The 26,618-nt window shown below is 38.6% G+C and overlaps 1 protein-coding gene across 1 annotated transcript; it reads right to left on the reverse strand.

Annotated features, from left to right (window-relative positions):
- Nucleotides 1-2,345: 2,345 nt before the first annotated feature.
- TRIM38 (tripartite motif containing 38) lies at nucleotides 2,346-26,123 on the reverse strand. Its single transcript, XM_006888639.1, has 6 exons — nucleotides 25,713-26,123; nucleotides 13,294-13,389; nucleotides 11,034-11,264; nucleotides 9,694-9,716; nucleotides 9,498-9,610; nucleotides 2,346-2,869 (listed from the first exon to the last, which is right to left on the reverse strand). Exons 1-6 carry the CDS (start codon nucleotides 26,121-26,123, stop codon nucleotides 2,346-2,348), a joined length of 1,398 nt encoding a protein of 465 aa, XP_006888701.1.
- Nucleotides 26,124-26,618: the final 495 nt, after the last annotated feature.

The following is a 26,618-nucleotide window of genomic DNA, read 5'->3' on the forward strand; positions in this document are numbered from 1 at the left end:
CAACATTAATTTCAGCAATGAGTACTTTGAAGGTTTTAATATATTTAAAGGTATATATTTTTAAATATTTTAGGACAAATTTGAAGATCAAGTTTTAAAATATTTCAAGACAACTGATGTTAACACAGTAGGGAAACGACAGACTTCTTTTTCAGACTAAGCTTCCTATCAAATTTGGTTTTACTATTGATTCCTTTCCCATTTGAAGCATCCCGATTTTAATTCTTCTCTCACATTTTACTTGGTTGTTGTTCGGGCGGAGCCAATTAGCATATAATGTATCATCTAGGGCTGCAAATGATGAATCAATATGGCAGTGGATGAAAGATTAATTACTATTCTCCTTTTCCTGCCTGCTTTTGCAGTAACCCCAAAAGAAACCAAGTGTTAAAGCTGTCCAGTGGATTTCAATGCATAAAGACTTTCCATAAAACTTCCAATGTTGCAATTTTTTGTTGTAAATAAAAACATCTTTAAAATGCTAAAGAGCAAGGACATCAATTTAAAGACTAAGGTGTGCCTGATCCAAACTATGGTATTCTCACCTGCTTCATATAAGCCTAAAAGTTGGACAACGAATAAGGATAGCAGAAGAATAATCGGTGCCTTTGAGTTGTGGTTTTGGAGGAGATTACCAAATGGACTGACAAAAGAACAAACAAATATGTCTTGGGAAAAAGAGCAACTTTTGGAGAAAGTGCTCCTGAAAGGCAAAGTTGGTAAGCTTTATCTCATATTTTTGGTATGTTGTTAGGAGAGTCCTTGGAGGAAAACATCACGCTTAGGTGAAAGGTCAGTGGAAGAGGATAATACTCTCGACAAGATCGCTTGGCATGGTGACAGTAATGATGGGCTCAAGCATAACTTAGATCACAAGGCTAGGGCAAGGTTCAGATCTGTTGTTTGTAGGGTTTCTATGAGTAATTTTGGTCTCCAAGGCACAAAACAACAAATCTTTACGAGAGGAGACAACTCAACAGTTTTCTGTGGCAACACTGGGGGATTCAACTGCCAACCTTTCAGTTAGTAGGCAGGCAGTTCCAGTATTTCTTTAATCTGAGCATACCAGTTCATTTAAATATCATCAAGTGAAGGGGGAGAACACAGAGTTCCTGGTCTCAGGGCTAGTCATTGATTTTTTTTTTATTCATTTTAATTGAAATTTTAATGACAGTGTATAGAGAACTTGGATTTCCTTTCATTCATTGTTGTACATTTTCTTCTCTACCCAGCCCTCCTCCCAGTTCACTTTTCTCTTTGAAAAAAATTTCTTTCATTGTTGCACATTCCCCCTCATCCCCCATCCCCAATTCACTTTACTATGCAGCTCTTATTCTGGATTGTTGTAATGTAAATAATACCTAATCATATATTCCTTTTAAACAGTTCTTGCCCTCATCTGTTTCAATGCACTGTATGTTATTTATCCCCTCTTTTCTTAGTTTCCCCCCAACCCCCATGTTAGTCCTGTTTTTTAACAGTGGCATTGAAAATCAAAGCTGTAAGGGTACTGAAGGAAATTGTGACTGTTAAAAGGAAAATGTGCTGTTAAACCAAAGTCTTAGCAGTGAAACCTAAAGGTTGAACCTCTCTGGATGTTTGAATCCACCAGCACCTGTGAGGGTGAAAGATGGACAATCTCCTCTGCAATTTACAGCCTCAGAAACCCACTGGAGATTCAGTTATGAGTCGGTTCTTACACAATTCTCCAAGTGAACGAGTGAGTGAAACTTCGATGTAGAGTGACAATGTATGGTGATTGAAATGATTTTCAGTCCTTCAATTCAAGCCGATCATCTGTGTTATTTTTACAGCTTTAGCATCTATTTGAAGGAGTTCTGGTGGCCTAGTAGTAAGAAATGGCGCTACAATCCTGAAGTCACATGATTTGAATCCATCAGCAGCTTTGTGAAAGAAGGATGGGTAATCACCTATATGCAATTATCAGCCTCTGGCAACCCACTGGAGGATTGGTTGTAGGTTGGTTCCATCTTGATGGTACTCAACAACAACAGTATCTGTTTGGGGAGCTCTGGTGGCTTAATGGTTAGGAGCTGTGCTGTCAGTGCAAAGGTATGCAGTTTGAATCCATCAGTTGGTTCAAGGGAGGGACAAAAATGGACAATCTACTGCTGTGTGATTAACTGTCTCGGAAAACCCACTGAACTGTCAGCTATGAGTTGGTTCTGACTTGATAGTACCCAACAACAACAATATCTATTCATTTAATGCCAATTTATTCAATACACTGAGAGAAAACAATAACGAAAACACACCAGATTGTCATGGGATTTACATTAATTGAGCTCTATGTTGCTTAAACCTAGGAGATTCTACCTCATTCCTTATTCTTCTGGAGGAGGTAGAAACAAAGGGGAATATTGATAAACTTGGAAATAGGGTCTGAGAGTATCAGAGAAGGAGGCCTGTGGAAAGGTGAAGATGTGGGATACATTTGTCATGTTATAAAAGGATACAATTCCAGCTTCATAGTCCAGAAAAACCCCCACAACCAGGGGCTGCTCCCTCAGATGAAGATTAACAGGGGGAGAGCTAAGTGCTATGTAGCCTTGCCTTCTGCATAGCCTGATGGTCCAGAATCCACATTCTGGCTTCTGCTTCATATTCTTATCTCTCTGAACACTTTCTGTGCAAAGTCCTAAATCCCACCCAGTTCCTTCTCCCACATCTACTTCAAAGTATTGTCTTCCTGTGGTGAAGCCCTCACAGCCCAGGACACAGGGGAAGACACTGAACCTCCTGGAAGACATGTCAAGATTCTCCTGGGGACTTCCACGTGTCACTTGTCTCCGGTCCTCAGATAGGGTCAGTTCACAGTGAGCTGTATCTGGATCCAGGGTCACACTGACTGCAAAGAAAGGGAACATTTTATTTGGAGTTGGGAGCACAGTTCATTTTCAATAAAACCAATCTGTGTTTAAATCCAAGCATTATTTCTTACTAGCTTTGTGACCTTAGACAAGTCGTTTAACTCACTGAGCCTCAACTTTTAAAAATACAGAGTGGAAATCCTCAGACTGTTTGAGGAAGTTGGTGGAGAGAAAGGAATGAGCTAACACATGTATGGTGATTGTAAAACTTCTGGCACAAAATAGTAGTAACATCAGTTTTGGCATCATTATTATCCTTACTTGTATCTTAAATACAATACTGTGAGTGACAGAGTAATATCCATAAGCATACAAGGAAGTCTGGTTAAGATCACTATCATTCAGATATATGCATCAACATTGACTATACAACGGCATTTGACTGAGGGATCATAACAAATTGTGGCTGGGACTCCCAGAACTCTTGATTGTGCTTATGTGAAACCTATACTTAGACCAGGAAGCAATTGTCAGAACAGAGCAAGGAAACACTGCATGGTTCAAAATCAGGAAAAGAGTGCATCAGGGATTCATTCTTCCTCATACTTTTCAATCTACATGCAGAACAGATAACTTGGAAAGCAGGACTTTATGAGGAGGAATGTGGAATTAAGATGGGGAGGAAGACCTATCAACAGCCTATGTTATGCAGCTAATACAACCTTGCTTGCCAAAACTGAGGAGGACCTGAAGTAATTGCTGCAGAAGGTCAAGGTCTTCAATCTTCAGTGTGAATTGAAGCTCACCATCAAGAAAACAAAAATGCTCACCACTGGACCAATTGGCAACTCCATGATAGATGGAGCAGAGATTGAGGCTGTTTACAATTTCAGCTTGCCCAGACCCATAATCAACACTTTTGGCATCAACAGTCAAAAAATTAAAAAATGAGGTGCTCTGGGGAAGGTCTGCTGTCAGGGACCTCTCCCAAAGTCTATATTAGTCTAGAGACTAAGCTGTGTCTTCTTCAAGCCATGGTTTTTGCAATTACTAACTATGCACCAAAGAGTTGGACAACGAACAGAGACGACAGAAGAAAAATCTATCTCTTTTGAATGTGGTGTTGGAGAAGAATATTGAAAATACGATGGACCACCAAGAGAACTAAAAGATCTGTCTTGCTGCTCTTCAGAGGCAAGGATTTTGAAACTCCATCTCACATATATTTGGCATGTGGCCAGGAAAGACCTGGAGAAGGACATCATGCTTGGAAGGATAGAGAGATAGCACAGCAGAGGAAGACTCTGGATGATGGATTGACATGTTAAATGGGATAATGGGGGGTAGGTGTATTTGAGACAGTGAGATTGGCTCAAGATATAGCAGAGTTCAGAGGTATGGTACATAGAGTTGCTATGAGTCGCAGGCAAGTCGGTGGCACATAACAATAACAACCCTAGCCACTTAGAGAAGCTAAGGACCAGGACTGAGGACTAGAGCTGATATCATTCCTTTCATTTCCAAAGCTCTTTCCCCCATAGTGTGTGTCTTCTGTTGTTGAGTAGCATCCAGTCAGAGCTGACTCATAGCTAATCCTCAAACAAGTTTTCAGAAGTAGTAAACCTAGTAGGAAGAGACTGCTCATCTTTCTCCTGTGGAGCAGCTGGTGCATTTGAACTGCAAACCTTTGAGTTAGCAGCTCAGTTCCTCATAACTGTTGTTGTATTAGGTGTTGTGAAGTCAACCATGACTCATAGCAAATCCTATCCTAGCTTGTGCCATCTCATTATCTCACACACACTTGATCTCATTGCTGCAGTCAACAAGTTAATCCATCTCATTGAGGGTCTTTTGCTGACTCCCCACCTTTCCAAGCATGATGTCCTTTTCCAAGGAATAATCTCTCCTAGCATCATGCCCCAAATATGTGAGATGAAGCATCACCCTCCTTATTTGTAAAGGGTACTGTGCCTGCCCTATTTCCAAGACATACGTGTTTGTTTTCCTGGCAGTCTAAGTAGTCTCCAAGACATCAATCTTTTGGATTCTGTGATACTGAATGGTGTGCCATAATGTCATAATGGTTACACATGGTTGACAATGTTTGGTAGAGCTCACTGATTAAGACAGGCTTGGAAGAAGGAATGGCATTCACTTCCTAATCATGCCTGTGGAAACTCAGTGAACTTAGAAGGACAATAGTTCTTTTGTTTATAGGATTGTTACTAGATGGCACTTAACAACAATATATAAAGCCAAAGACTTTGCTTCCATTTAGGAGTTGGATGAAGTGGCCTGGAGTCTGTAAGATGGTGATCTTGTTTTGGTTGAGGATCTGTATGGATGGTTTCGTTGTTTTTATTTAAGCCTCTTGTTTAGAGTCAAGATCTCCTGGGGAGCCCTTATATTTAAAAGTTGGGCCAGAGGGATTATTATATTTTAATCTCTTGTTACTATATTTTGGAGGAACATTCTTCTAAGTCATACAGCACTCTGGCCAATTAGGTGTGATGAGGTAATGTGGGTTTGCTGTGACACTGAATCTTGTGCCATTTGTGTTTCAAATGCCATAATGGAACAACTGTGCCATAGTTATGCCATACACCATAATGTCATAATGGCTACCCATCATGGGCAGTGTTTGGTGGAGCTCCTAGACTGATTCAAGATTGATTCAAGTTTGGAAGCAGGAGTGGCATCCACTTCCTAAGCCACATGTCTGAAAACTCTATGAACTTGGAGAAATAACAATAATTATAGAAAGGCTTCAGGCCTTTTATTCAGAGTTGTAATGAGTTATGCTCGACTCGATGGCAATAAACAACAACAACTCCTTTCTTAGTTTAGGCAAAGTTTATTATCAGTTAATATTTTATGGTAGCACATCAAAGAGCAATCTACATTTAGAAAAACCTGGTTATAATTAATCAAGACAGAAAAACCATGATAAACTAAGAGGAGATACTGGTCATTGTTCTTCAAGATAATTTTAAAAATAAATTATAATAATTGGACTTTTTGTAAGGCAGTTAAGAAAATACTTTGTTAATTGGGTTAAACACTGATCAGTGGACTGAAGAGAAAGTATTGTGAAACAATTTCTTTGCTGAATGTTTTCTGTTTGCTCTTTCAGATCATTCTTTACCTTTTTTCACCCTTTGTGCTAAGAAAGGCTGATATCTGTATACATATCAACCAGACCCTCTTTTCTTTGGCTTCTGTTTTGTTCAGCCAATGAGGAACATTAGATGTGATTGGAGGCAGAAAGAGGCATAGTAAAAGTTTTTAATACCATAATCCTGCCCTATTGGTTATTACTTGGACAACTTGTTCCTCTATCATGGTTATAGCTCTCTCTACTCCTACTGTTTGAGGCTTCATTCTTCCTTGTTTATTTTTTTGTTTTTTACTTCTTTGGTAAATAACTCTTTAATTACTCCTTATCACTGACCTACCATCACACACACACACACACACACACACACACACACACACACACACAAATTAAAAAAATTAAAGTTTCAGTTTATATTGTCTGAGGGAATGACCCAGAAAAGTCTTTTAAGAAGTCAAAGTGTTAACTTCTTGATAATACCACTTAACAATAAGACTACTTAACAGGTGGGGGTGGAGGGGTATTAGGATTTTAAAAATTCCATCTATATATTGTATACAGGGGAGCTCTGGTGGCTTAGTGTTAAGGAATTGCACTGCCAGCGCAAAGGTAAATTATTTAACTCTACCAGCTTCTCCACAAAAGACAGATGAGCAATCTCCTTCTGTGTGATTTACACTCTGAAAACCTGCTGAGGGTCAGCAATGGGTTCGTTCTGACTTGATAGTGCTCAGCAACAACAAAAAATTGTTTACAAGAGACACATAACAGAAAGTGATAGAAAGATTAAGAGTCCAGGAATGAACAATATACTTACACAGCTTTTATAGTTAAAAAATAATATCAAAAGACATCAAGTAAAAGAATTATTAAGGATAAAGATAAAATGGAATTCTTAAGGTACATGCCCTAATTATATAAATAAAAAAATATCACAGATCATCATCCCTACTATTAGGGAATATTTTGATAGTCTTTGGTCCATAATGAAAAACAAAGAAGACTTGGCAAAACCCAAACCCAATGTAATTTTGTATATATATATATATATATATATATATATATATATATTCACAAATAATATATATTATATATTAATAAAATATGAATGATAATATTTATTAGTTTATAGCATTAATATAATTCTATATTAATATATCTCCAGAGTACTGAAGAGCAACTACATCAAGCTGGAGACTAAGGTACACCAGATCTGGGCCACAGTCTTTGCAACTGCATGCTATGCATCGGAGAGCTGGACAGTGACTAGGGATGATAGAAAAAGAACTGATGCCTTTGAGCTGTGTTTCTGCAGAAGAGTATTGAATATAGCATAGACTGCTAGGAGAACAAACAGGTTTGTACTGGAGTGAGTGAAACCAGGCTGCTCCTTGGAGACAGGGCTTCTGAGGTTTCGTCTGACATATTTTGCAAGGAGGGACCATTCCTTAGAGAGGAGGACAGAACAAGGGAGGAAGACTCTTGATGAGATGGATCAATTCAGAGATTAGAGTAATGGAAGTAAGTGTGCCAGAGACAGTGAGGTTGGCACAAGATAGAGCAGAGTTTAGGGCACTTGTACATAGGGTAGTTATGAGTCGCAAGTGACTCAATGGCACATAGCAACAACAACAGCAGCATATTAATATACTATTATAAACTGTGCTACAATCCCAAAGGCACATGGTTCAAATCCACTAGCTGCTCTGGGGGGAGAAGGATGGGCAATCTCCTCCTGTGTGAGTAATTGCCTATGAAAACCCATCGGAGAGTCAGCTATGGGCCAGTTTTGGCTTGACAATACACAATAACAATCCATTATATATAAGATTCTACCTATAATTTATATTATATATAAATAATATTTGTTGTGTACCATCAGAGGCAATTAATCATATAGTAAGGGATTCCCACCCTTCTCCAGCAGAGCAGCTTCTTGCCACTAGGCCACCAGAGCTCTCTTATAATTAGCTTAGAATATACATAGTTTTATTTCTATAATTACATTGGTTTGGGTTTTTGCTAAATCTTTGTTGCTTTTCATTTACTTTGTCTCCTTGATCTATTAATAAAGCAGTAATATATAAAAGCTCAGAGAAGATTCAGTAGATATTTCCAGATATCTTCTTGTTATTGTTAGCTGCAATTGAGTTGGTCTTGACTTTGGTGATTCATGCAGGAAAGGACCAAATTATTGTGAATTGAGTACAACTCACAGAGAGAGGATGAACATCAGATCTGAACTCTGTCCTATCCTGTGCCATCTTCATCGTCTCTGACACACTTGAACCCATTGCTACGGTCACTGTGCCAGTCCATCTCATCAAATGTCGTCTCTCTCTAGAGACTAAGGTGTGTTTGACACAGGCCATGGTCTTCACAATCACTTGTTATGCATCAGAGAGTTGGACAATGACCAAGGAGGATAGAAGGAGAATTGATGCCTTTGAGCTGTGGTGCTGGAGAAGAGTATTGAGAATACCATGGACTGCTAGGAAAACAAACAGATTCGTCCTGGAAAGGGTTAAACTGCGTGGCTCCTTGGAGGCAAGGATTCTGAGGCTCCGTCTAACATACTTTGGACATGTTGTGAGGAGAGACCAGTCCTTGGAGAGGGACATCATGTTTGGGAGGGTGGAGGGACGGCTCAGGAGGGAAAGCCCTCTATGAGGTGGATTGATTTAGTGACTGGGATAATTGGGATGGGAGTGTCAGAGACAGTGCGATTGGCACAGGACAGAGCGGAGTTTAGGGCTGTTGTACATAGGGTCGCTATGAGTCGCAAGTGACTTGACGGCACATAACAACAACAACAACTCCACCTTTCCAAGCATTCCTCTTTAAGGAATAGTGTCTCCTAGCAACATGCCTAAAGTATGAGACTGAACTTTCCCCCAAGATATATCTGTTCTTTTGATAGTTCATAGAAGATTCAGTATTCTACAAAATAATTTCAGGCCAGCTAATATTTTGTAGCCAAATAAGTTATGAAAGTATTTGCAGTTTTCAAAGCTTTTTGAATTTTCTAATTGTAGATAAGGAGTGTGGAGATATAGCAGGTGCCTATTCAGACTCAAAGGAGGATGAAGATCAGCTTTTGAAGTTCATAAAATGTGGTTTTGGATATTTCTAACATTTACTATCTTTGTTAACTAGATCAAATCTTTAAAACCACTTACTTTTCTTAAATAGATGAGAATTGACTGAATCCTAGATGCTAGATTGGAACTAACGTCATAAAATGGTCCTGGCCATGTAATATGTTTTGTGATAAGCATTTGCACATGCTGATGGATTGAATCTTAATGTCAATCCACTGAAGTAGGAACATTGTATATTTTCATTTTTCAGATTAGGAAACTGAATTAGTACCCTCACAGATAAGTAGTATGTTTTACCTCTGGTCTGAGCACTGGATTGCACTAACAAGGGAGAGTGTAGCAGCTCTACTAAAAACAACAAAATGACCTCTCAGGGACAAATGGAGAACATGATTCCTGCTTAAGGACTCTTTTATCCATGAGGACTTAGTGATTTTTGAAGGCACATACCTTGATAGATTCTTAGCATTTTCTTTATGTCAAAATAAAGCTCAGGAACATTGCATACAGTGCCAAGCTCCAAAGAGTGAGTTTCAGGTGTTTCTAGTTTCACAGCCCCACACCTAGAATAAGCAAAGATTCAAGACTTCTTCCATTCAGTCATATATCCTCCAACCCTCTCCTCCTCCATTCATGCAGGACTTACCTATCCAGAGTGCCCTTCACATCCTGTAGAGGAACAAAAACAAAAGGTCACTGTGGGGACATCAATATTTCATGGGGCTTGGCTTGTTAGACTATTCTCTAGAAGTCTTCCTTCCAAAGAAGTAAACATGACAACTGTAGCTTTAGGCAACTCTGGATTCCCAGAGATGCTGTTCCCATTCCATTGCTCTTGGAGATTCTGCACAGCAGGATGTTTACCAACTTCCAGGTGAGGTTATCTTCCCTTTTGAAGTCTGTGGGCAGCTGAAATGTTCACAATCACATCATTCTGTGGGTTTCTTGGAGAAGGAGCCAAGTGATTTGCTCATGTTCCCTTTGACAGGACTTGCTTTTGGTGATCTAATTCCCTTCTGAGTGAGTCCATGATGGAGATCTAGGACAAGGGCCCTCCATGGGGAATTCATGCACAGTTTCTGCTTGGGTCACTAAGTTTTAGGCAGCAGGTGTCATGTGGTGGTGATACAGCCCTCTACATTTTCAGCTAGACAGTGTTCAGCTAGTGGGAACCAGGTGCTACAGCCCCAATGTTAATATTACAGCCATAGGTGTTAAACTCAATGGCTGAACCCTTCATGCAGTTGTAAGGAGATTCTAGAAGAGTTGTTCACGCAAGGAAGGGGAAAGTTTGTCTCTCATTTGGACTGCCTTACTTTATTGCCATCACTCACCTGGGAGAGCATTTCAGAAAAGAGACTGCATATTAGGATTCTGTTCACAAAGCCAAGGGGGAAATGGTGGTGAAATTCACTCCGTGGTTTTACTTAGTTCACCAAGTTAAATCCACCCAAGTGGGGTTTATTTTACTAATTCTTTTAATTTTATTTTTATAATTATTTTGTAATTATTGTAAATCTCATTTCTGGTGGCCTAGTGAGTAAGGATCTGCATGGCCAGCCCAGAGACATATGGTTCAAATCCACCAGCTTCTCTATGGGAGTAAGATGAGCAGTTTCCTCCTATGGGATTTACAGCCTCTGAAAACCCACTACAGGGTCAGCTATGTGAAATCACCAAGCTTAGGGCCCCCTAATGATACTGAGGTACACTTAAAAGAAAAATTACTTTGAATTTCCCCTACTCATGTCTTCCTTTTGAATCTTTCCATGTCTCTTTAGGTAAGTAATCGTACTGCCAACTCAAAGGTATGTAGTTTGAATTCATAAGCTGCTCTGCAGAAGAAAGATGGGCAGTATCCTCCCATGCCATTAACTGCCTCTGAAAACCCACTGGAGGGTTAGCTATGGGTCAGTTCAGACTCAGTGGTACACAACAAGAACAACAACATCAAAAGACATATTCTTTTGCTCCTTTAAACCTTACCTGCAGTAATTTCTGAGGTGAACCACGACTTTTCTCCTCCAGATCCATGATATAACTAATAAGTTCACAGCTCTTCAGTTCCAGATTCTCCTCACTATGCCTAAGTCTCCTTAGGTTCTCTTCTTCTTCTCTCTTTAACCTCCAAAGATAAAACTTCTCCTCCTGATATAAAAAACTGTGGAGAGTCCTAAAGTCAGACTGTATTTTTTTTCTTTGAACTTCTGTCATCTCCTAGAGGCAAGAAAAGAAAATTGGCATTGTTATTCCATAAGGCCCTTCAGTTAGAAGAATATTCCAGATTCCCTGCTGCAGAATCATGCCAGGGAGGCAAACACTCAGTTATATGAGAGGTGTTCCTTATTCTCCCTAGTTGCATTACTTACTTACTTCTAAGATGCAGGAGAAAAGTAGAGGTCAGGGTACTAGATGTTATCATTAAAGTAGGAAAAAGTCAAAATACTAATAGTTTCATTTCTTGTAGGAATGTGCTTTTGAGAATGAATAAGGTGGCTTTCTATTAGAATATCCTCAGAGGTGCCTTAGTCCTGCAGTTACAAGTATATAGGTTCTTGTAGCAGTTATGATCCTCATGATTTATCAGCTGGCTTTCCTATGTTACCCCCATGAGATGGAGGAATGTGAAGTCTACTTTGAATTGAGCCTGTTTTTAGAATGAACACAAGTGCAATTTTCACTTTTCATTTAGTTATTTAAATCTGTGAATCCAAAAACTAGATTCTGTACTATGGTAACTTTGTTCAGCTGATAAGGTACTTATGAGTTATTTAAAAGGAAAATCTAATCAAGACTATTGTTTGTTCTGTACAATTGAATCAGAACTGACCCATAGCTGACCCTCCAGAAGGTTTTCAGAGACAGTTAATTGCACAGGAAGAGATTGCCCATCTTTATATCTTTCTCCTGTGAAGCAACTGGTGGATTTTGAACTGCGTACCTTTAGTTTATCAGTACAACTCTTTATCACTAGGCCACCAGAGGTTTTGTTGTCAGGTGCTGTTGAGTCAAGTATGACTCATAGTGGCCCTAGGGACAGCCAGCCTGAAACCTACCCTATCCTGTACCATCCTCATCATCTCTGATACACGAGAGCCCATTGCTGAAATCACTGTGTCAATTCATCTCACTGGAAATCTTCTTCTCCTTTGCTGACCATCTATCCTTCCAAGCATGATGTCCATTAACAAAGAATAGCCTCAACCAGCTCCATGTCCATAGTATGAAAGATAAAGTTTCTCAGTCTCTGCTTCAAAGGAGTACTCGGGCAATATAATTTCCACGATATATCTGTTTGGTGTTTTGGCAGTCCATGGCATATTCAGTGCTCTTCTTCAACATTGTAACGCAAAGGCTTCAATTCTTCTTCTCTCATCCTTATTCATTGTCCACCTCTCTGATGCGTAGTGGGTGATTTGTGTCCATTTACCTAGAACTAGAGCTCTGGTTCCAGTTCTGGGTAAATAAACAAAAATTCTGCTTATAGAAATATCAGTAATTCTAGCTTACGACTGAAGTTTTCAGTCTGGAGATTATGGTGCACCTGATCTAGGCCATGGTCTTGACAATTACTTGCTATGCATCAGAAAGCTGGAAAATGATTAGGGATGATAGAATTGATGTCTTTGAGCTGTGGTGCTGGAGAAGAGTATTGAATATACAATGGACTGCTAGAAGAACAAATAGGTTTATCTTGGAGGGGTTGAAACGAGATTGCTCTTGGAGGCAAGGATTCTGATTCTCTGTCATACTTTGGGCATGTTGCAAGAAAGAACCAGCCCATGGGGAGGTACATCATTCTTGGGAGGGTGGAGAGACAGTGCAAGAGAGGAAGATCCTTAATGAGATGGATTGATTCAGGGACTAGGGTAATGGGGGAGGTGTGTCAGAGACAATAAAGTTGTCTCAGGATAGAATAGGGTTAAGAGGTGTTGTACATAGGGTTACTATGAGTCACAAGCAACTAGACAGCACATAACAACAACAACTACAATTGAAGTTGAGAGAGTTCTAGTGGCATAGTCTGTATGAAGTTATGCTGCTAACATAAAAGCAGAACTTCTCTGGTAAATTCTCATTGACATAGAAAACCAAGAACAATTCAACAGAAAAACAAATAATGATGTCTTTTTTGGTATCAGCTATTTAGTCTAGTTTAGTTAAAGTAACATTGCCTTTGTCTCAATCTACTCTTGGGCGCCTGTGTTCAAAGAAAGTGTAGCCTGAGATGAACTCAGATTCTTACCTTCCATTTGTCTATTTGCTTTCTTGCTGATGCCTTTTGAATCATGCATTCATCATTGAGTTGCTTCAAGTTTGTCATAGCTTCCTGGAGTTTTTCCTGAAGGAAATATTGAGTAAATAAAGGCAATTTAATTTGCCAATAATTAATTAAGCATTTACATATGCTTGTTCTCATGGAGCCCTAGCCCTTCAAGACATGTTAGAACAACAGTGAATATTTACTGAGACCTTTGGTTTGACAGGAGCTCTTATAGCCTTGAGAGAAAAGAGTTGTACTGAACACACAAAAGCATAGTTTAAATCTACCAGTTGCTCTGTAAGAGAAAGATGGGCAATTCCGTTCTGTGTGACTTGCAGTCACTAAAAATCAACTGGAAAGTTAGCTAGGAGTAGGTTCCAACTCCATGTCACATAACAATAACAGTATGGTTTTGCAGTATTTGTGGGTGCCATAACAGGTAAACACTTTATAACTTGACAAAAGTTGCTGATTCAAACCCATCTAGAGGTGCAGACATGGTAATCTGCTTCTGAAAGTTTTCAGCCTTGAAAACTCTATGAAGCAGTTCTATGCTGTACACATTGAGTTATCATGAGTCAGAAGTGACTCAAGGGCAACTAATTACAACATGATTTAGCCGGGACAATGCTAAGGGCCAAATGTATATAATCTCGCCAGGGAGCTCTGGTAGCCTAGTGGTAAAGAGCTATGCTGCAATTCCAAAGATATGCATTTCTAATCCACCATCTGCTCCACAAGAGAAGGAAAGACAATTTTCTTTCCTGCAACTTGATGCCTATGAAAACCCAGTGGACAGTCAATACCAATTCAACAACAACTGTAGCAACTTTGAGCAACAGGTAGGATTCTTAACATCTTTTTGTTGAGCTTTGTTTTCCTGCAGTGAAAAACTGGCTGCTTGTTGTTATGTACTGTTGACTTAACCTTCCAGTGGTTTGCAGAGGCAGTAAATCTCACAGGAGGTGACTGCCCATCTTTCTTCTGTGGAACAGCTGGTAAATTTGAACCATGTACCTTCAGGTTGGCAGTGCAGATCTTTTCCCCTAGGCCACTAGAGCTCCTTTGAAAATAGGCTTAGTTTGAGTAACTTGCCCAAGGCACTATTAACGGATTGGTGTTTTGAGCTGTGGATTCGAGCTTCTATCAATGTCCAAGTAGTTGGCATACATGGAATTTGTATGCCTTATGGGTGAATCATGAAGGAAAGATGTAGATGCTGAATCAAGTCATCAGGAACAGAAAATGAAGGAAAGGAATCCTGAAACTTTCCTGATACCTTGAAAAGGAAACTATCATGAAACCAACTTCAAATAATTTAATATTTACTATGTAAAGCATTTAGGAACTCTGGTGGGATAGTTTGTAACCTGTTGCATTGCTAACCAAAATAAATGTCTGTGCTTCAAATCTATCAGTGGCTCTGAAGGAAAAAGATGGACAAATTAAGATTTATAGTCTTGGAAACCTGGAAGAGATCTTTTCAATGTCCATTATTACTTCCCAAATTAATATCTCCTAGTGTTCTGTACTCTCCTGCTCCTTCTGCTACCCAAACCAGAGTTCTAGGCAGTACATTGAGTACTCAGTTACTAACTAAAAAGATAAACAGTCTGAATGCACAAACTACTCTGAGAGAGAAAGATGGACAAACTCTTCCCATTAAGATTGATGACTTTGGATGGATGGATGGTCACCATGAGTCAGAATCACCTTGATGGCAGAGGGATTTTTAATTTTTATTACGTTCCCTGAGTAGCAAAAATGGCCTGCACTCAACTGACATAATGTTGGATTGCTACATGAAAGGTTGGTGGTTTGAATCCACCAGCTTCTCTGTGGGAGAAATATGGACTGTCTTTCCCCATAAAGATCTATAACCTTGGAAATTTGATGGGGGCTCTCTGTGAGTTGGATTTACTCTGCAGCAGTGTTTCATTTGTTGTTGTTATTAACCTGAATTTTGATGGTTCAAAACTGTCCAGCAGCACTATGGAAGAAAGGCTTATAATTTTTCTTCCACAAAAATTAGCCAGGAACAGATGAGAGATTTCCTCTACATGGAGGTAACAAGAAAGGAGCTGCCTGCAACACCCCTGGAGAGAAACTGCTGCATTGGGGATTCTGGTCAACCATTGAGGACAATAGAATTTAGGAAAGGGGGCTGCAATCAGGTGAGAGAATCCCCCCACCCCTACCCCAGGGGCACACCTAGGCTCCAGGGAGGGAGCTGCCTACAACTCTCCTTGAGAGAAACTACTGCAGTTGAGAAACTATTGACTTTAGGAGAAGAGGTTCCAATCAGATTCAGATGAAAGACTTCCTCCCAGTGTGGGGCAAGCCTCCACATGCTTCCCTGGAGAGAAACTGCTGCAGTTAGGAAACTTGATTTCCTGGCTGGACCACAGACCACTGAGGACAATAATAGACTTAGGAGTGGTGGCTTCACTCAGGGAAGATTGCCACAGGGCTCTGTTGCAGACCAAACAGGACCTGAAAGTTTTTAGGAAAGGGAAACTTTCATACTGAACAGGACCAGAAAGACTTCCAGGAAAGTGAGTTGACCATCTCCATAAACAAGAGAAATTTAAGCCTGCAAATAATCAGGAGCTTCATAAAATTAAAAAAATATTTCCCTACCTCTTCAGGCAGAACAGAAACAGTCTAAAACAAAACAAGAGAAACTTCACATAATATCAATAAAGCAACAGACAGCCTCAAATACAGTGAAAGAACAAACCAAGCCATATATACATGTGAAATATATCTTTGTAGAGTTATATGAACAGCTACAGAAGAAGGTAAAAATGACGGAGGAAAGAATGGAAGCCCTAAATAAAGTAAATATCCTAAGAGACAGGGAGCCAGAAAAAAATATAACAACATGAAAGAAGATGAGCAACTACTGAAGAAATATTAAAAGATGCAAGAAAGAATTGATGCTATTTATTAAAAGCTAGGACAGAGAGGGGACAGCCAACACAGTACTGGTATTAAAAGAAATGCATGAAACGACAATCCAAAATATCAAGACTGAAAGGGCAGAAGTTTCCGATTTGCTGCAGGAACAAAAAAGCAGAATAGCAGAGAAAGAACAGAAGTCAATGAGCTGGAAGACAAGAATCTTAATGGGAATATACTAGAAGAAAAGACAGAGAGGAGACAGAAAGAGAAAAATAAGAAAACATTAGAATCATGTGCGATAATATCAAAGGAACAGCATACATATGATCAGAATTCCAGAACATGAGGGGGCAGGGTAAGCAGTGAGAAAACTGTGGTGGATGTACTAGAGAAAAGCTTCCCAGGCTTAAAAACAAACAAACAAAAAACTCCCCCCAAAAAACACCCAAGGAAATCCATGCTCAAAATTTCAATGACTTTCAAACAGAGTAGATTAAAAAAAAAAAAAACAACAACAAAAAGCAAAAAAAAACCAAACAATCCAAAACCCACAAAAACATAACATAGTCGAATCTCTAAAATCAAAGATAAGGATAGAATACTAAAAGCAGCTCAAGAAAAAAAGAGTCATCTACAAGGAGAATCAATTCTATTAAGCTCTAATTTCTCTGCAGAAACCCATGATAGCAAGAGGACAATGGGATGGCATATACAGGCTGAAAGAAGACAATTGCCAGCTGAGGATTCTGTACTCAGCAAAGCTGTTCATCAAATATGAAGGAGTTATTAGGTCATTTGCAGAAGAGCAGGAAAGTAATGAACTTGTGAAAAATGAGACTAATTCTACAAAAAATTGTATGGAAAGTTCTTCATACAGAGAAACCAAAAGAAAGTACTGTTTCACAGTAATCAGAAGCAATAGAAACAGAAACACAGCTGAATTGCAACAACAAAACATGGCCTATCAGTGTTCACAATAAATAAGAATGACTTAACTGCACCAATTAAGAGAAAATGAGTAGTATAATGGATTAAAAAAACTCAAACATCAATATTTGCTTCAAAAGGCACATCTAAGAAATAATGAGGATGATAGACTGAAAATCAAAGGCAAGAAAAAAATGTACTAAGCAAATGATATCCACAAAAAAGCAGGAATGCTGATACTAATCTTTGATAAAGTAGACTTCAGGATGAAAACAACCATAAAAACATAAGGAAGGAAACTATATAATGATTAAAGGCACAATAGATCAAGAAGACATAACCTTGGTCAACATCTACACACCATATGCTAGAACTGTAAAATACATAAAGCAATGGTTAACAGACCTGAATAAAGAAAAAGAACCACAATAGTGGTTGTTGTTGTTGTTAGCAATCCTATGAACAACAGATCTGACCCCTGTCCTACCCTGTACCATCCTCACATTTCCTGACACACTTGTAGTGGGAGTCTTTAAAAAAAGTGGAATGAGAGTGCCACCAAAGGATAGGTCAACTCAAACTAAACAAAGATGCAGAAGATCTAAACTATACAATCAGCCAATTCAACTTTGTGGATGTATTCAGGGTACTGCACCCAACTAAAAGTCAATGTACTTACTTTTCTAGTGTATATTCTCCAGAACTGATGATATATTAGGACACAAAGCAAGCCTCAATGAATTAAAAAATACTGACATAATACATAATATCTTTTAAGACCACAATGCTACAAAATTAGAAATAATCAACAATAAGGTAAAGTTTATAAAACTACCCATGTGGATGCTAAATAACAACCTGCTAGAATATGATTGAGTTATAAAAGAAACAAACAAAGAAAAAAAATGAAATAAAAGAGTTCCTCAACCAAATGAAAACAATGATATAACATAGTAAAAGTTCTGTTGTACAGCTAAGGCAGTCTTCATGAGCCAGTTCATAGCAATAGGCAAACACATAAAAAAGGATGAAAACACATAAAAAAGGAAGAAAGAAGCAAAATTAGTTACCTAACTCAATACCTCTATAAAACAGAAAAATAATAACAATCTAACTCCACAGCCTCTAGAAGAAAGGAAATTATAAGGACAAGAGCTGAAATAAATAAGATACAAAACAGAAAAACTACTAACATTATCAATAATACCAGGAGCTGATTCTTCAAAAGCTCAATAAAACAGGCAAGCCATTGATAATTTTAATAAAAGACACAAATAACCTAAATAAGAAATGATAGCTATGACATCATAACAGAATAAATTGAAATTAGATAGGTAGTAAAGAAACATTATTATAAAAAGTTATACTCTGATAAATTTTAAAACCACAAGGAAATGGACAAATTTCTCAAGACTCACACATTATCCAGATTGACATGGACAGATATAAAACACTTAAACAGACTCAGCACAAGAGAAGAAATTGAGTAGGTCATATAAATATTCCTCACAAGAAAATGTCCTGGCCAAAAAACCTGTTAGACATAGTAGACCAATTTAGTAGAGTGGCAAGATATAAGATCAATTTACAAAAATCAGTGTAATTACTCTACAGTAATAAAGAAAACGTAGAAAAGGAAACTTAGAGAGCAATTTTACAATAGCAAACTACAAATTGAGATATTCGGGAATAAACCTAACTAGAGACACAAAAGGACTTTTATAAAGAAAACTACAAAACACAACTGTGAGAAACAAGATATAAACAAATGGGAAAGTTTCCAGTTCATAGATGTTGTTGTTTGTTATTATGTGTCATTGAGTTGCTTGTGATTCATGGCAACCCTATGTACCATATCTCTGAACCTGCCCTATCCTAAACCAATTTCATCATCTCTAACAGACATAATCCCATTTCTCCAGTCACTGAGTCAATCCATCTCATCCTGAATCTTCCTCTTCTGCACTGTCCTTCCACCTTTCCATGCATGATGAATTCTTCAAGGATTGGTTCTTCCAGGCCACATGCCCAAAGTATGTGAGATGGAGTTTCAAAATCCTTGCATCCATGGAGTAGCTTGGTTTCATCATCTCCAGGACAGACCTATTTGTTCTTTTGGAAGTTCATGGTATGTTCAACACTCTCCTCCTGAACCACAACTCAAAGGCATTGATTATTCTTCTGTTATCTTTAGTCATTTTCCAGCTCTCTGATGCATGACAAGCAACTATGAATATGATGACCTGGATCAACCAGACTAACACCAGTGCTCTTCAATATTCTACAGAGGTCTCTGACAGCAGACTTTCCCAATGCAACCTGTCTTTTGATTTCTTGACTGCTGGTGCCAGGAATATTGACTGAGGAATTAAGTAAGCTGAAGTTGTTAACAATCACAATCTTTTCTCCACCTATCATAAGCTGCCAATGGGCCCAATGGCGAGAATCTTTGTTTTCTTGATGTTGAGCTTCTATTCATATTGAAGACTACAGTCCTTGATCTTCTACAGCAAATGCTTCATATCTTCTTCAGTTTCAGCAAGCAAGGTTGAGTCGACTGCATAGCATGGGTTGTTGAGTCTTCTTCCAATCCTTCCTCTAATTCCCCCAAATTATTACTCATAAAGTCCAGCCTCTCAAATTATCTGTTCTGCATATAGATTGAAAAGGTAGAGATAGGATGCATACCTTATGACACCTTTCCTGATCCTGATCCATGCCATGTTTCTTTGCTTTATTTTGACTACTGCTTCCTAGTCCAAGTAAAGGTTTTGCATGAGCTAAGTGTTCTGGGATTTCCATTTTTCTCAAGATTAGCCACAGTTTGTTGTGATCCACACAATTTAATGCCTTTGCATAGTCAATGAAACACAGACAGACATTCCTCTGGTAATCTCTGCTTTCAGCCAATATCCATCTAACGTTGGCTATAATGTCCCTTGTGCCACAACCTCTTCTAAATTCATCTTGCATATCTGGCAGATCTCTGCTGATGTAATGTTCCAGTCGTTTTTGGATAATCTTCAGCAGGATCTTGCTTGCATGTGATATTATTTGATGATTTCCACACTTTGTTGAGTCACTTTTTTTTAATGGGAATAAATATAGATCTTTTTTAGTCAGTTGGCCAGGTAGTTGTCCTCCAGATTTCTTGGCATAACCTGGTGAACACATTGAGAGTAGCATCTTTTTGCTGAAATACGTCAATTGGTATTCCATCAATCCCTGAGGCCTTGTTCTTTGCCAATTCTTTCAAAGCAGCTTGAACTTCCTCCTTTATCACCATTACCTCTTGATCATATGCTATTTCAGGAAATAATTTTGTGTCAGCCAACTCCTTCTGGTACAGTGACTCTGTGTACTCCTTCCATCTATATTTTTAATTTTTTTTTACTGATATTTTAACGGAAGTGTACAGAAAGCTTGAACATCCATTCATTCATTGTATCACATTTTCGTCCACACCTCCAGTTCACTTTTCTCTTTCAAAAGATTCTTTGATTGCTGCACAATTTCCTCCCTCTTCCCTTGTTGTCCCCCGTGCCCCATCCACTCATAAGCATCTCATATTCTGGAGTATTGTCATGCAAATAATGCCTAATCATATATTTCTTTTAGACAGTTCTTTCCCCACATATATTTAAATCCAGTGTTCATTATTTACCTGCTTTTCTTAATTTCCCTCCAACCCCCATGTCAGTCCTGTTTTATAACCCTAGCATTATGCAGTATTTGTCCTTTAGTAACAGAGATATTTCACGAAGATAGATGCAAATTAAAACAACCATGAAATATCATCTAACCCCAGTAACAATAGCAAAGTTAAACAGAACAGCAAAGAACAAATGCTGGCAAGATTGTGGAGAAATTGGAATCCCACTATTGGTGGGAGTGTAAAATGGTGCAATTACTCTGGAAGATAGTATGATGCTTTCTCAAAAAGCTGGAAATAGAAATACCATTTGACTCAGTAATTGAACAACTGGGAATATGCCGAAAAAACCCCAAAACTGCCACCCAAACAGATATATATATATATACACACACACCCATGTTTATTGCTGTGTTCTTCACAATAGCAGTGAGATGGAAGCAACCCAAATGCCCATCAACAAGTGAATGTTTTGGTATATTCATACAATGGAATATTATGCAGCCCTGAAAAACAGGGAACTCATAACATATTATACAAAATAGGTCACCATCTTCTTTTAGTATTTCCTGGATAATTCAATATTTGTCCATGTTGTTGCTATTGTTGTTATGTGCCGTCGAGTCGTTTGCAACTCATAGCAACCCTATGTACAACAGCCCTAAACCATGCTCTATCCTGTGCCAATCTCATTGCCTCCGACAAACCCATCCCGAGTACCCCAGTCACTGAATCAGTCCACCTCATAGAGGGTCTTCCCCTCCTGCGCTGTCCCTCCACTCTACCCAGCATGATGTCCCTCTCTAAAGACCTGTCTCTCCTTACAACATGTCCAAAGTATGTCAGACGAAGCCCCAGAATCCTTGCCTCCAAGGAACAGCCTGGTTTAATCCTCTCTACAATACTCTTCTCCAGCACCACAGCTCAAAGGCGTCAATTCTCCTTCTAGCCTCGCTAATCATTGTCCAACTCTCTGATGCATAACAAGCGATTGCAAATACCATGGCCTGTATCAGGCAGAACTTAGTCTCCAGAGAGACACTGTTGCTCTTCAGTATTTTGGAGAGGTCCCTAACCGCAGACTTTCCCATGGCAATACGTTTTTTTATTTCCTGGCTACTGGTGCCAAAAGTGTTGACCGTGGAGCCGAGCAAACTGAAGCTGTGAACAATCTCAATCTCTTCACCATCCATCCTGATGCTATCGATTGGTCCAGTGGTGAGAATTTTTGTCTTCTTAACATTGAGCCTCAGTCCATAGCATCCTTAAATATTCTAACTTGAGGCTTGAATTTGTTCTTCAGTTCTTTCATCCTGAGAAATGCCAAGCAGTTTTACCCCTTTCGATTTTCTGACTCCAGCTCTCTGCACTTACGAGACGTATGAATGTAAGAAAATTGGAAATTTTTAAGGATGAAATGGAACATGCAAATATTGACATACTAGGAATTGGCAAAATGAGATGAGCTGGCATGGGACATTTTGAATCAGATAACCATATTATCTACAACACTGGAATTGAAAAGGTGAGGAAAAATGGAGTTACACTTAGTTAAAAAGATCATTTCAAGATCTATCTTAAAATGTAATGCTGTGAGTGAGAATGTAATGTTCATACACATACAAGGAAGACATGTTAATACCATTATCATTCATATATATGCACCAACAACCAAAACCAAAGAGGAGGAAATAGACAACTTTTACCAACTTTTGCAGTTGGAAATCTATCAAACATGCAACCAAGATGCTTTGATAATAATTATAATTTAATAATAATTGCTTTGTCTTCCAAAGCTGCCCTTTGAAATCTTCTGTTTAGCTCCTTAATTTCTTCCCTTTGCTTTGACTTCTAGCCACTCTAGTGCAATATTCAGTCCCTTCTGACATCCATTTTGGACTTCCTCCTCTGTTTTTGTAATGACTTTTTGCATTCTTCATGGATGATATTCTTGATATCCTCCCACAAATCATCTGGTATTCACTCGCCCATTAGTATTCAAGACCTCAAAGCTGTTTCTGAGATAGTCCTTAAATTCTAGTGGGATAGACTTGAGGTCAAACTTTGGTTCTTGAGGATTTGGTTTGATTTACTTTAGCTTCAGTTTAAATTTGCATATGAATAGTTGATGATCTGTTCCACAATCAGCACTTGGCCTTGTTTTCTTCCTTGATTGTTTTGTGGTGTTTTTTTTTTTAATTCCAGAAATCAGATGTAGTCAACCTGATTTCTCTGTAGACTATCAGGTGAAGTCCATGTGCATAGTTGCTGTTTTATGTTTCTTATCAAAGGTATTTGCAATGAATAGGTCATTGTACAGAATTCTGTTATCCTCTCTCCAGCCTAATTTCTGTCACCAAGTCCATGCTTTTTGATTGCTGATATTTCTGCCCTGTTCCCAACTTTTGCATTCCAGATGGCATTATTATCAGGAAAACTCAATATAGAGAAAATGACAATCATACCAAAAGCAAATATGCATGTTTAATTCAATCTCAATATAGATGGCACATTAAATTTTCGAAGAAATAGAATAAGCAATTGGGAAATTTACTTGGAAAGGAAAGAGACCTCAAATAAAGAAAAAACGTTGAAAACCCAAAATGAAGTAGGAAGTATCACACTCCCTGATCTCAAAAACTACTACACAGCTGTAATAACCAAAACAGCATGACACTGGTACAGTGAAAGACTATACACAATGGAACTGAATCAAGAACCCCAAAATGGACTTATCTATCTGCAGTCAACTGTTATTAAACAAGAAAACAAAATCTGTCAAATGGGCCAGTGATACCTTCTTCAACCAATGGTGCTGGCAAAACTTAACTTCTAACTAAATAAAGCTGAAGCAGGATCCACATCTCACACCACACACAAAAATCAACTAAAGTTGGATCAGAGACATAGAGGTAAAAGCCCAAACCATACACATTTTAAGAGACAAAATGGGACAATATTTAGAAGCCCTAACCTATGGTATAAATAGGCTGACACATATAAACAGAAATGCACAAGAAGAGGATAACATTGATGAATGGAACCTTCTAAAGATTAAGTACTTGCAAACATAAAAAACTTTTTCCAATAGGATGAAAAGAAAATCTATTGACTTGGGGGCGGGTAACGCACTGGACAATGCCACCTCAGACAAAAGTCTGTAGCAAAAGTTTACAGAATACTATATGGCTACCACAAGAGAAAGATTGACAACCTAATCACTAAATAAGCAAGAGACATAAACACTTTGACAAAGGAAGAAATTTGTATGGTCAGTAGACACATGGAAAAATGCTCAAATTCACTGGCAATAAGTGAGATGAAAATAAAAACCACAATGTGATGATACCATCTCACTCCAGTAACAATGTCAAAATTCAACAGGACAGCAAGAAATAAATGTTGGAGCAGATGTAGAAAGATTGAAACTCTCATATACTGTAAGTGGGATTGTAAAATGATGCTATCACTTTAGAAGGCAGTTTGGCCTGTCCTCAAAAACCTGAACATAAAAATTCCCTACGACCCAGTTATTCCACTACTAGGAATATACTCCAGGGAAATGAGAACTGAGACACAAACAGAGATTTATACACCAATGCTTATAGCTGCATTAGTCACAATAGTAATAACATGGAAACAGCCCAAATGTCTACTAACAAATGAATGGATTGAGAATGGATATGATACATACACATGATGAAATACTATGTAGCTCCCAGGACCAATAATTTAAAAAAACAAAAACAGAAATAAACAATACTATTTAATATGGGAGAGGGTATAGAGCATTACAAGAACTGAACTAAGTTTCATAAGGACAAATATTGCATAAGACCATTTTTGTAAAAATGGAAGAATAACTAGTAAGATGTGGATAAAAATCCAAAGGGGGAAGTGGGGAGGGAGAGGAGAATAGAGTATGGCAAGGGAGGGAAATCATGGGGTCACAGAGTTTGATAAGCAGAGGGAGGGTGTCAAGGAATTAGGATAGATCTTGTATAGAATTGAAAAGATGGGGTGACAGTGGACATAGATCAGTGGAAATTAATTTTATAAAACACTGTATGGGAATAATCGTATGAAACACAATGTGAAGGAAGGAAGGTGTGAAACACAATGCACATAAATAAAACACAATGTATAAGAATTTTATATGCAAATCAACATACAATAAGGAAATACAGTAAAAACAAAATTATAGCCAGAAAAAAAATAACAGAAAGCAGTTATACTTTGAAACAGTTGGTGTGTTCACTTTTTAAATTAACTGCATTTAAAAAAAATCCTTGTACAACGTAAGATAGATAAAAGGTAATGTATCTTTCTTTCTGTTTTGAAACCTTGCCAATGGGTCCCCATTATGATTTTTCCAACTACATGCCTCGAGTGAAGCAATAAGGCACATAGATGTGAGTTTGAACAGTGTGTTCTAGGACAGGGAGAATTTATCATCTCTACATTTCTTATCTCTGCATTATCATTCATCATCTCTACATCATCTTCATTCATCATCAGCAGAAACAAGAGTCTAGCCATCCTCCTGAAAGTCCAGATGGATAATCTGAACTTGACTCACAGAGGACATCAAGCCTATTTTTCCAGAAGAATGACACAATGAAACTGCACTTCAGAATCATTTTCTTGGGTTTAGGGAGCTCTGGTGCCTTAATGTTAAGGTGTTGTGCTGCTAACCCAAAGGCATGGGGTTCGAGTACACCAGCTCCTTCATGGGAGAAAGAAAGGCAATCTCCTTTTGGGTGATTGTGCCTCTAAAAACTTGCTGTAGCTATGAGTTGATTTTGCCTTGATAATAAACAACATTTTGGGCGTTGGACTAAACCATCTCAGGTCTTGGAGGGTAGCATGAGACCAGGCCCTTGCAAGCCTCACTGTACACTCCCACAATCCCACTTACCTTATACCCTTGGTATACATCTTCAACAAGAGCTGTGGTGTGTCCTTTGTGCTGTGCTATCCGCTCACAGCGCCAACAAATGAGCTGGCCATCGTCTTCACAAAATAAATGGAGCTGCTCTTCATGTTTACCACACACCATTTCAGGGCTCATCTCCTTAAAAGCTTCAATGAGACTTCCCAGCTGTTTGTTGGGCCGGAGGCTTGACATTTGAAATGGGGCCCGGCACTGGGGACAGAAATACTTCTCTTGCTGTCCCTGCATGTGGTTTAGGTTCTCATGTAAGTCCACAATGCACTGATAACAGTAGCTGTGTCCACAGCTGATGCTTGTTGGGTTAACCATTAGGTGTAGGCAGATGGCACAGGTGGCTTCTTCCCTCATCTTTTTGGCTGGTGTAGCTGAGGCCATGGCTTTAATTTAAGAAACACCAAAAGAGGACCTAGAGACAGATAAAGCAGCCAGATTTTTCCCACAGTGATGAGAATATACTTCACCAGAACCTCTGTAGGGAATGCTGATAGCAGAGTTAGTAGGAAGTTGTGTTGCTGACCCTAAGATTGTGCCCCTTTGTTTGAATCCACTAGAAGCTCCAAGGGAGAAAGATGGACAATCTCCTCTTGGGCGATTTATAACTTCTGAAAACCTGTAGAGGGTTAGCTATGAGTCTGTTCCAATTCAAAGGCAATGAGTCAGAACTCATTTTATTAGCCACTGGCTCCCAAGGGTCTTAAAATCTCTCTAGAGACAAAGAATGGATCTGAATCTAGAAGATGTATATCTAGCTGTGTTGTCTAAATGCTGTCTATTATCACATGTGGCTATTTATATGAATTAAAATGGAATAAAAGGAAAATGTAGTTTACTGTTAGTAGAAACTTTAGAAGTTAACTATGAGTTCAACAG

The sequence above is a fragment of the Elephantulus edwardii genome, unplaced genomic scaffold, assembly GCF_000299155.1.
Source record: "Elephantulus edwardii isolate Elephantulus edwardi_28Jun2011 unplaced genomic scaffold, EleEdw1.0 scaffold00070, whole genome shotgun sequence".
Lineage (NCBI taxonomy): Eukaryota > Metazoa > Chordata > Mammalia > Macroscelidea > Macroscelididae > Elephantulus > Elephantulus edwardii.

What these genes read in the sequence shown, in the direction of transcription:
- TRIM38 (XM_006888639.1), bottom strand. Translation starts at nt 26,123, where the DNA reads ATGGCCTCAGCTACACCAGCCAAAAAGATGAGGGAAGAAGCCACCTGT. An exon ending in ATGTATACCAAGGGTATAAG is followed by an intron (nt 13,390 to 25,712) that starts GTAAGTGGGATT and finishes TATTTCCTTCAG; the next exon opens with GAAAAACTCCAGGAAGCTAT. An exon ending in AGCAAATAGACAAATGGAAG is followed by an intron (nt 11,265 to 13,293) that starts GTAAGAATCTGA and finishes TCTTGCCTCTAG; the next exon opens with GAGATGACAGAAGTTCAAAG.